The sequence below is a fragment of the Megascapheus bottae genome, chromosome 1 (genome assembly GCF_031878675.1).
Source record: "Megascapheus bottae isolate mThoBot1 chromosome 1, mThoBot2.hap1, whole genome shotgun sequence".
Lineage (NCBI taxonomy): Eukaryota > Metazoa > Chordata > Mammalia > Rodentia > Geomyidae > Megascapheus > Megascapheus bottae.
Window position 1 is genome coordinate 5,665,322 of NC_143509.1, and position 12,157 is coordinate 5,677,478.

At 40.0% G+C, this 12,157-nt stretch overlaps 1 protein-coding gene and 1 non-coding gene across 2 annotated transcripts; both read left to right on the top strand.

The window, feature by feature from the left end:
• Positions 1-833: 833 nt before the first annotated feature.
• On the top strand, positions 834-1,418 carry LOC150068135 (olfactory receptor 7E178-like). The gene has a single exon (XM_090343900.1). The coding sequence runs from the start codon at positions 834-836 to the stop codon at positions 1,416-1,418; it is 585 nt and encodes a 194-aa protein (XP_090200026.1).
• Positions 1,419-7,933: 6,515 nt separating this feature from the next.
• LOC150068136 (U6 spliceosomal RNA) lies at positions 7,934-8,044 on the top strand. Its single transcript, XR_016538390.1, has one exon. It is a non-coding gene; the product is annotated as a U6 spliceosomal RNA (small nuclear RNA).
• The last annotated feature ends 4,113 nt before the right edge of the window (positions 8,045-12,157 follow it).

Below are 12,157 nucleotides of genomic sequence, written 5' to 3' on the forward strand. Positions count from 1 at the left end.
CCAGTTTACAACCCAGAATCTCAATCTACACATAAAATCCCACTCTCCCACCCTGGTAGTGCATGGCCTTCCAAGAACCTAGGGCAGGGCTCTGGCTCCAAAAAATAGGCCCCTAGTCAGAGACAGGCATCATAAACATGTAAAACTCTTAGATCCTTTCTGCTGCCCTTGAACCTGCTCCCCCACACTACAAAAGGGTGGGCTGTACGGTCAGGTGATCTTCCTCTAGCCAGCCTTTACATTCTTGGCTTTACAACACAGCTGTGTGTCACTGGGCAGACATGTACCCAAAAGACAGGAACAGGCATCACAGAGTGAGAAAATTCTAGAAGTAAATCATTGCCACAATTCACAAACCCTAGAATACTGTACTTCATAGGTGGTACATGGTTCAAACTTGTAAATACTTGAGTTTCAAATATTTAGAGCTGAAAATACCTGGATATTTGTTTTCCTTTGTATCAAGACATTTTTGTTTTTGAGCAGATGTCCAGGTGATAAAGAAGCACAAAATCTAACCCATATTACAGATTTCCTTCTCCTGAGAATCTCAGAGGATCCAAAATTACAACCCATGCTCTTTTGGCTCTTCCTGTCCATGTACCTGATCACTGTGATGGGAAATCTGCTCATCCTGGCTGTCAGCTATGACCCCCACCTCCATACCCCCATGTACTTCTTCCTCTCCATCCTCTCCTTAGATGACATTTGCTTCATCTCCACCACCGTGCCCAAGATCCTAGTGAACCTGCAGAGTCAAAGCAGAGCCATCTCCTGTGTAGGCTGCCTCACACAGATGTGCCTCTTCATCTTTTTTTTGCTGCATGGATGGTATGCGTCTTACTGTGATGGCCTATGACCGATTTTTGGACACCTGTCACCCCCTGAATTACCCTCTCATCATGAACCCTCGTCTCTGTGTCTCCTTGCTTCTACTGTCACTTGTTGTCAGCTTCTTGGAAGGACAGCTGCATGTGTGGATGGCATTGAGGATGACCGATTTCAAGGAATTGGAAATCCCAAATTTCTTCTGTGACCCTTCTCAAATTCTGGATCTTTCCTGTAGAGACACACTCTCAAATGATGTCTTCAAATATGTTGTTGCTATCATTTATGGATTTCCTACAATCTTTGGAATCCTTGTCTCTTACTATAAAATTATTTCTTCAGTGCTGCGAATTCCATCATCAGGAGGGAAGTACAAAGCCTTCTCCAACTTTGGCTCTCACCTGTCAGTGGTGTGTTTATTCTTTGGGACAGCATTGGGTGTTTATGTTGAATCAGCTGTCTCACATTCTTCCAGGGGCAGTGCTGTGTCCTCAGTGATGTACACAGTGGTCACTCCTATCCTGAACCCCTTCATCTACAGCCTGAGGAACAGGGACCTCAAAAGTGTCCTGATCAGTCTGTTCAAATGAGGAGCTGACACCACGAAGTAGGAAATCCATCTGTAATATGGTTTTGCATTGGAACAAAATTTAATCCATATTCCTGTATATCCCTACCTGTCTCTGCACATTCTTTGTATTTGTCTGTTTTCATCAGTATAACTGATGACTCAGGAGCACTAGAGAAAATTCCTGGCTATGTGAAGGATATTCATGAGGAAGGATTCAACTGTTTTAAATGCATAAAATTTTAGTTTGCAAATATGACACATGCCTGGAGATGATATTCCAACTGAATTTTATAACGGTGGAGATATGACGTTTCTGTCACTGATATTTTACCTCAATAAAAGTGGAGAAAAACAGATTATTTTGGTTTTGGTAGCACTGGTGTATGAACTTGGAGCTTTCTCATTTCTTGGCAAATGATTTACAACCAACACTTTGTTTTTAGTTATTTTATGCATAGGTTCCAGGGATTTTTTTGTGGTTCAAGGGGATGAACTCAGCGTGAATGCATTCCCTGAGCTCTTTAGATCATGTCCAAGCCCACCTTTGACCAAAGCCGCACTTGATATTTTATAGAGGTAATTTTGAGAAAAAAGTCTCAAGTCCTTTTGTGCCCAGGCTGGTTTTGGATCTTAATCCACAGATCTAAGCCACTCGAGTAGCTAGGATTACTGGCTTGAGCCACCCCAGCGGCTAGGATCTAGTGCTTGTTCAAGAACAGGACGGGCCAGATGCCCAGATCTGAGGGGTGAGAGTCAAGATCCTGACTAACAAAAGTAAGGTGGGTGTTATCTTTGAGGTTTCCTTGTGTTTTTGTTAGTTTGTTTGAAGCAGTGCTGGTGCTTGAACTCATGGTCTGGACACTGTCCCTGAGCTTTTTTGCTCAGGTCTATTCTTCTACTACTTGATGCATAACTACACTTCTGAGTTTGTACGTGTGTGTGTGTGTGTGTGTGTGTGTGTGTGTGTGTGTGTATCTTTAATTGGAGCTCAAATTCTGATGGACTTTCCAGCCCTACATGGCTTTGAACCTGAAATTCTCAGGTCTCTGATCCTGAGTCTCTTGGCTATTCTGTGTGAACCACAGGCACACAGCTAAACCTGTTTTTCTCCATAGAAACCAATAAATGATTATTATTTGTGACTGGGTAGGAAAATGAGACCATAAGCTATCGTACATTACAGAAGGTTTATTGATTTAGAGAATATGTTTGAGACAAATAATATGATATAAGATCAATAATGTAAAATATATTTTTTTAATTATCGGGAGAAGAATGTGTGCTGATATCATTTGTGTGCTTGCCTCTCCACACATACTTAAATGAAACAGTTTTACAATAGTTTGTATTTCAAAGAAGTCACTGATGATAGTTAAAGACTATATCATATAATAATTTGACTGAGCTACCTTTTCTCTTTAGCACTTTTTCTCTTAACTTCCTTGTAGAAACACATTTCAGATTACCAAAGTATCCTCATCAGATTCATCTCTTCCATCATTCTTCTCTTCCACCTACCCTTTCACCAATGTGCACATTGCGATCCAAATTTCATTTTTTACACACATGATCATGGATTATCATGACTGCATTCTCCTATGGCTCCTGGTTTCCATTCATTCTCATACCTCCTAATGGAACCCCACTCAAGACAGTGATATTCAGAATATTTCTGTTGTTAAATTGTCCTACTCAAAAGTCTTACACCTTGGAATTGCATTCCTCTATATGCTATAGTTAGCCACATTTTTTGCCAGTCCTGGGTCTTAAAAACAGGGTCTGGACACTGTCCTTTGGCTTTGTCAAGGCTAGAGCTCAAGGTCACTTGAGCCACAGCACCACTTCCAACTTTATTTTCTACTGAGGTATCAAGCCCAGATCTTCGTGTATGCTAGGCATACAGTCCACCACCAGGGAAAATTCCTGGCCCCAATTAGCCATATTTTTGATGCTGTCATCTAGGCATAGAACTTGGAAGCTTTGCTTTCCAGAGGACAAATATAAAATCTATTGTTTGGGACATTTTTTTTACCTCTCATCGATGTTAGTGACTTGTTTTTTATTTGTAAGCTTTGGATTAATTTTTCTAATTGTGAGTTCTGCAAATCAGGTTCCATGATGGTAGGAGAGCCTGTCATCAGCCTGTCCTCTGGCATCTCATCAAATCTCCAACATCATATGATCCTGCAGCTGAAAATCCTCCATGTCCACCTATACAGAATACATTCTGTGAGACTCTTTTCATTTATTTTCTTGTCTTTTCTGCTTTACCAATCCTGGAGCCTGAACTGAGCACTGGGGCACTGCCCTTGGGCTTTCTCAAGGCTAGTGCTCTACCACTTGAGACATAGCCACTTCTTCCTTTTTCTCTCAATGTGGTATCAAAGAATCAAACCCATAGCTTTGTGCATGCTAGGCAAGCATTGTATCACATAAGCATGCTCTCAGCCCTGCATAATCCATTCTGAAGAGGGAAAGCTGTGTTTTTTGTTCAGCTGTGGAGCTTAAACTTGGGGCCTGTGCACTGTCCCTGAGCCTCTTATTCTCAAGTACAGTGCTCTCCCACTTGAAGCATTTAGGTTGTGTAAACTGGAAAAAAAGTTTTGTTTACTTTTTCATATATTTTTATTGTAAATAAAAGAAGGGTTACATTATATTCACCAGATAAAAGGTACATTACTTCACAAACATTAATACCCTTTTTCATGTCTGGGTCCCCATTTCACTACCCCCACTTCCATCCCTCAACTTTTTTGCCCTTTTCTCTATCTGATGTCAAATAAATATCTAAACATATATACAATATATTAGATAACCAGGTAAAATACTTTAACAATATGAGATAACCAAGGGATAGCAAAAGAGATGAGAAATAAGCAGTAGATACCTTGCGATCTCCTGGCAAACGTTTACAATAGAGCAAAATCTATATATATAAGGCCATATATTATGACGCTAAATGAAAGGAACTCCAGGATATAGGAAAAAAAGCCATATAACGAGTGATTGTTTTCTTAAAGTATAGTTCGTTTGGGGTACCTATGGCTCACACCTGTGTTCCTAGCTATTCAAGGCACTGAGATCTTAGGATCCCAGTTCGAAGCCAACAGAGGCAACAAAGGCCATGAGAATCTTATCTCCAATTAACCATCAAAGAGCCAAAAGTAGAGGTGTGACTCAGGGGTAGAAAGAGAAGAAAAATCTCAGTGAATTTCCCAGAATCTGAATACAAGTCCTTGAGCTATCATACACACAGAAAGAAAGAAAGAAAGAAAGAAAGAAAGAAAGAAAGAAAGAAAGAAAGAAAGAAAGAGGAAAGGAAGGAATGAAGGAAAGAAGGAAGAAAGGAAGAAAAGGAAGGAACCAGGATGGGAATTAGAAAACCAGGAAGAAGAACCAGGATGAAGAAGAGAAATCTCCTTAGAGATAGATGGCTTAGCATAGTATTTTCTAGTGCTGAATTATCTGTATGAATTAAGGGTGAGAAACCAATTGTCTATGTTTTCCAGAACATTTACAAGCATAATATCTTCAGAAAATGTCACTATTTCTTCTTTATTAATAAAGAAATAGTGACATTTTCTGAAGATATTATGCTTGTAATGTTCTGGAAACATAGACAATTGGTTTCTCCAACCTTAATTCATACAGATAATTTCAGCACTAGAAAATACTATGCTTAAGCCCATCTATCTCTAAGGAGCTTCTCTCTCTCTTCATCTCGGTCTCTTCTCTCCTCGGTCTTCTCATCTCCCATCTCTGGTCTCTCTCCCTCTCTCTGTCTCTGTCTCTCTCTCTCTCTCTCTCTCTCTCTCTCTCTTTCTTATTTTCTTTCTTTCTCTATTTCTTTCTCTGTTTCTTTCTGTCTCTCTTTCTTTTTCTTTCATGATTGTTTGGATTTTTTTGATAGTCCTGGGGATTGAACTCAAGGTCTGGGCTCTATCCTGAGCCTGTCTGTTCTCAAAGCTAGCACTCTACCACTTGCAGCCACAGCACCACTTGCAGACTCTTCTGTGTATGTGGTACAGAGTCGGTCAACCTACTGCTTCTTACTTGCTAGGCAAGCACTCTACCCCTAAGCCACATGCCCAGCCCCTTCTATTCTAATATAGTTGAATGTCTAACATGAGTACCTAGAAGTTGATTGAAATGAGGAATATGGAATAGAGTACCATTTTACAAATATACATATAAAGACCTGCTGGATCACAGGTGACTATGAACAAATGCATTGACAAACAATGGACTATACAGGAGATGATTCCAATGGTGTGATTCTTTCAGCCATGAACTTATTAGGTAACCTATAAAATATGAAGTAGCTTGTACTTGAAGTGTTGGGGATGGGGATTAAACCAAGAGGAAGGGTGTAGAAGGGTGAAGATGGAATGGTAAGGGAGAAAACACTCATGACATTCAGTAAGCATATTCAATATTATCCACTATACGTGAAAATGAAAGTAGGACAATCAGGAGATGTGTAGGGTTGAGAGATATGGGGTGGAATGATGAAAGGTGTGAAGCAGACCCAGATACATAAAGTGACATACTAAATTGTGAACACTTTGACATCCACTTAAAAACAATAAAACTATTCCTTGAAAGGAGTGTGGTTATTTCCATGCTGATTTCAATGGTCACTTATACACCGAATTACTCAATCTAAAACCTTAAAAGCCTTTATCTACAGATCTGGCCAGATGCTCTGATGTTACCATAGCATGTTACCATAGCCTCTGTTTCATGATTAATAAAAGTTGCATCGTATGTTGGGGTGGAGAATTCGTTATTTGTTTGTACCAGTCCTCAGGACTTTTTACTATCTGTAAATTTGTTTCCTGAAGACTAGTGACCTATCACTGGAACTACACCCCACCTCTGACTCTGTGTGTGTGTGTGTGTGTGTGTGTGTGTGTGTGTGTGCGTGCGTGTGTGTGTGTGTGTGTGTTTAGTTGGAAATAACAGTTTTATGGGATTTCCAACTGTGGCTGACCTCAAAATGCAAATCGTGAGATTTCTTCCTTGTGAGCAGCTAGGGTAGCAACCGTGGACCAACAGAGCCTGGCTGTTAGTGTTTTGGGTCAGGAAAAAAATAATAAATGACCTTTCCTTGCAAATTTCCCTAGAAAAATATTAAATACACTCTCTCACATGACAAAAAGGTCATGGGCCTGCAGAATAAGGTTGAAACAAATGAAATGGCCAAAAATAAATCATATGATATGAGTGCCTCATAGTTCATAGTTTTTAATTATGTGGAGGCTATGTGTGTTCTGATGTCACTTCTGGAAACTGCTATAGCATACTCCTACGTGCATTTAAGTGACAATTCTAAATAAAATTTTGCATTTCACATGAGTCATTAATGAGAGTTAAATATAAGTTACATTCTGTTTATAACCTTTATTGTGCTGTTCCTTGTGGTTGAACTCAGGGATTAGACACTGCCCATGAGCTTTTTGGCTCAAGTCCTGTGCTCTACACCTTGAGCTACAGTGCAATTTCCAGGCATTGCTGAGTTGTTTATTGGAGATCAGAGTCTCACAGACTTTCCTGTGCATGCTGGCTTGAAAACCTGATCTTGCAAATATAAAAGCATAATGAAAGAAATTAAAGAGGACACTACAAAAGGGAAAGACATCCCATGATCATGGATAGGGAGAACCAACAATGAAAATGACTATACTGCCAAAACTGATATAAAATTCAATGCAATCCCCATCAAAATGCCAAAGACATTCTTTACTGAAATAGAAGATATAATCCAAGGATTCATATGGAACAAGAAAAGACCTAGAGTAGCCAAAACAATTCTAGGTGGTATTACAACCAGACTTAAACTCTACTATAGATCCATAATAACAAAAACCACTTGATATTGGCACAAAAGCAGACCAGAAGATCAGTGGAACAGAGTAGAAGACCCAGAAATAGAACCACATACCTATAGTCACCTTGTATCTGACAAAGTAGCCGAAGATATACAGTGGAACAAGCACAGTCTATTCAATTACTGGTGTTGGTAAAACTGGGCAGCCACATTCAGAAAACTAAAAATTGACCCTAGTCTTTCACCATGCACAAGCATGTTAACTCAAAGTGGATTAGAGACCTCAATGTCAGACTGGAAACTGAAACTGCTACATGATAAAGTGGGAGAGACACCGGAACTCATAGGCAAAGGCAAAAGATCCCTGAACAGAATCCCAGGGTCACAACACATTGGAGGGAGACACGATAAATGGGACTACCTAGAAATATTGTCATTTTCACGATGTTGCTTCTTCCAATCCAGGATCATGGGTTTTTCCACTTCCTCAGTTCTGCTTTAATTTGCTTTTTCAGGGTTTTAAAGTTTTCATCAAAAAGGTCCTCTACATTCTTAGTTAAGCTGATTACTAGGTATTTTATTTTCTTTGAGGCTATTGTGAAAGGAGTTGCTTTCCTGGTTATTGCCTCGTTCTTCTCACTGTTGGTGTAGAGGAAGGCAGTTGCTTTTTGAGGGTTAATTTTATAGCCTGCTACCCTTCCAAAGTTTTGAATCACTTCGGGAGCACATATACTAAAATTAGAATGATACAGAGAAGATTAGCATGGCACCTGTGCAAGGATGACACGCAAATTCGTGAAGCGTTCCATATTTTTACATTTGCTGGTGGGGTTGTGGAGAAAAAGGAACAATACAACACTGCTGGTGGGAATGCAGACTAGTTCAGCCACTCTGGAAAGCAGTGTGGAGGTTCCTTAAAGAACTGAAAATAGACCTTCACTATGATCCCACCATACCACCTCTGGGCATCTATCCTAAACATCATGACCCAAGATATTACAAGGACACCTGCTCAGCTATGTTCATCTCTGCACTATTCACAATAGCCAGGTGATGGAAACAACCCAGATGCCCTACTGCAGATAAATGGATACAGAAAATGTGGTATATATACACAATGGAATTCTACATAGCCAACAGACAAGATAAAACAATGACATTCACAGGAAATGGATGAACCTAGAGCGAATCATGTTGAGTGAGACAAGTCAAGACCTAAGGAACAAAAGGCACATTGTATAGCTAATATGTGGCTATTAAATCCAAAGAGTACAAGAGCAAGGACACAACATTTACATACCCAATGCTATGGACATGGTAATGGAAATATAAACGTAACTATGTAGACATAAAAACCTATGACTCTATAGACATAATGTCTTATTTATTAAATTGTTTCTATGACATACAAACCCTTAGCCTAAGTTTGATTAAGTTCTGCGTTCTAGGTCCCAGTGATTGTAAAGAGAGATTCCCTCCTTGAACATTTATTTGTTAAACTTGTCATTTAAAATATGATGTAAAAAGTCAACATTAATAAATTCTTTAAAAAACCCAAAAAGTCTTAGATCCCATCTGTAAATTACTAAAAACAAAGAAAGCACATTATATAACATTTGCCAAGAAATCAGAAAGCCCTGAGTTCAAACACCAGTGCTAGCAAAACCAAAATGATCTGTTTGTGTCCACTTTTTAAAATTTTATCTTTTTATTTTCCATTGTAATGTATAGTGGTGCTACAGGTATATTTGACACACAGTTGGGATTTTCATTATTTATTGAAATTGGAATAAACAAAATACAATGTGCTCAGAATGGTTAAAAACAGCAGGAAACACTAAAGGGAAATAAAGCTGTGTGATGCTGGCTTATGCTTGTCATACGAGCTACTCAGGAGGCTGAGATCTGAGGGTCATGGTTCAAAACCAGCACTAGGGAAAGCACCCAGACCCTGAGTTCAAAAGAATATCATGACTGCATTTGTTCATGTACATATGTGGAAAGGGATCCAGACAAAGTGAGGGGATGGGTAGGGCATGAGAGAGTCTAGACGAACTGTGGAATGAATGACTTTGATCATAGAGTTCATAAATTAACATCACAAATTGAATCCTCTGGTACAGCTTTTAACCATAGTAAAATGATGAAAAAAGGGAAAAGAAAGAAGTCACCGATATTATGAGATCTCAAGCAGTGAGATTTCAAACTAAAGCTGGGAAGATTTCTGAAATTTGGGACTGCAATCCATTTTTCTGGGTCTTGAACTCTGGACCTTACCCTGTTCCTGATTTTTTTCTGTTTTTGTAAAGGCTGGCCCTCCTTTCATTGAGACATAATAACACTTTCAACATTTTGGTGTTTAATTGAAGGTCAGAGTCTTGTTGTCTTTCTCCAACACATAAGGATGTCCATTTCTAGATCCCTATGTAGATTTGTTGTGTATCAGAAAACAACTTCTTTCCTTCCTCATGTGAGAAGCATAAAGCTTTAGCCTCTACCTCATTTCCCTGCCATCTGCTTAGGATCTGCCACAACATCTCTTACATCCAAGGGAATTCCTGCACTAGTCACCACAGCAGATGTATGATAACGGTGAAGATGCTATTCAATGGACAAATGTTAATCTGATATTAGAGTGCTTATCTAGCATGCATAGAGCCCTGGGTTCAACTGCTCAGTGCTACATGCACAGAAAAAGCAGGAAATGGGGCTTTGAGTGTAGCCTAATGGTAGAGTGCTCACCTCCCATGCAGAAAGCCCTGGATTCAATTCTTGGCACCATACACACAGAAAACTCTGGAAGTGGCACTGTGCCTCAAATGGCAGAGTACTAAAAAGTGTCTAAGGACAGTGCCCAGGCCCCGAGTTCAAGCCCCAGGACTGGCAAAAATGCAAATCAAAAAACTTCGAGATTCCACCAAACCTCAGTTAGACGACCATTATGAAGAAAACTAATAATCACAGATGCTGGTGGGGATGTGGCCAGAAGGGGACATTCCTATGTTGTTGGTACAATTTCTGGAAATCTATGGAGATTCCTTAAAAGACTGAACGGAGATTCTCTATGACCCAGCATTTCCTCTCTGGGTCATTTGATGAAAATCCACTACAAACATTTCCCCACTGCAACTGTCAGTACCACCACTTTCATTGAAACATGGTTTACTTATCCAAGATATGCAATCAACAGAGATACCCCTTGGTGGATGCATGAATCAAGAAAATGTGGTCTATAAACACAATGAAATTTTATACACCCATCCGAAAAAATATATTGTACTGTTTGTAAGGGAATAGACAGACCTGGAAAATTAATACCCAAGTTCTCAACTTGTTGTCTTTATTTTATTTGTAATTTCATGGTTTATACTGCTTCAGGATTTATATATCCTTAAATCATGGAATGTTTTCTGTAGGCATTAGGGGGTGGGAAGAAAAGAAAATGATTAAATATTTATATGAATAATAAAAAAATAAAATTAGAAAAGATGTAAACTTTGAAGTTGGAATAATAATAATTCTGAAGATATATGGTATGGATAGAGAACAATGAAAATTCATTAAAAGTCACCCCAGTCTGGAGATCAATTTTTTTATTGTAATTAGTAAAAGGGTTACATGATATTTGCCAGATAGAAGGTGCATTAATTCACATATATTGATAACCTTTCACATGTCTTGGTACCCGTTTCCCTCCCCCCCCCCAAACCCCCAACCCGTCTTGGTTTTTCCCCCTTCCCTCTCAAATTTCAAATATCCAAATACAAATAAGTTCAATATATCAGATAACAAAGTGAGATACTATACCAATATGAGATAACCAAGGGACAGCAAAGGAGATGAGAGACAACATAGTACATTAAGGACAGCAATCATTCATTATATGGCTTTTGTTTCACTATCCTGGAGGGCCGTTCAATTAGCTTCACATTATATGTCCTTATGTATCAAGATTTTGCTCTATTGCAGATCTCTGCTAGTAGAGCCCAAGGTTTCTACTGAATATGACGAATGAGGGAAACCATTGAGCCTAAGTTCCTTTGAGTCTGGCTTACTTCAATTAATATGATTTTTTCTAAGTCTTTCCATTTCCTAACAAATGGGGCGATGTCAATCTTTCTGACAGCAGCATAGAATTCCATTGTGTACAAATACCACAACTTGTTCATCCACTCATCAACTGAGGGACATCTAGGTTGGTTCCATATCTTTGCTATGGTGAATAGTGCTGCAATGAACATTGTTGTGCTAGTGGGTTTAGTATGTCCTTGTTTCTGGGTGGTTGGGTAAATGCCAAGTAGTGGAATTGCTGGGTCATAGGGGAGTTCTATGTTTAGCCTTTTGAGGCACTGCCACACTGCTTTCCATAGTGGTTGAACGAGTTTGCACTCCCACCAACAGTGTAGTAGTGATCCCTCCTGGCCACATCCCCTCCAGCAGATGTTGTCATTCGTTTCCCTGATACTGGCCATTCTAGCTGGAGTGAGGTGGAATCTTAGAGTTGTTTTGATTTGCATTTCTTTTATGACCAGAGATGTTGAGCATTTCTTCACTGGATATGGAGAGTGGAGCGCTTTGGGACCCTGCCTTACAACAGTGGGTAGGGGGTGCGGGTAAATAGGAGCCAGCATCTGCCCCCCCTCAATTCTCGAGCGGGGCATCCTCCAGCTGGGAATCCTGACCAAGACACCACCAAGGGCCCCCCCCACAGTCACAGACTCTGACAAAGCAGTGGAAACACAGCAGGGATCTGAAGGGCCAACCAGCAGCCAAGCTCCCCTTCTGAGAACCAAAAAGGCGCAGCTCCGCCCTTGGAGCCCACGTCCCCAGCTGGGCCCCGCCCCTGGGAATAGAGGGGCCTCCTGCTGGTCCTGCTGAGAGCTCCTGAAACTCTCAATCCCCACACCCTTGGCTTGGGGCCAAGGGTG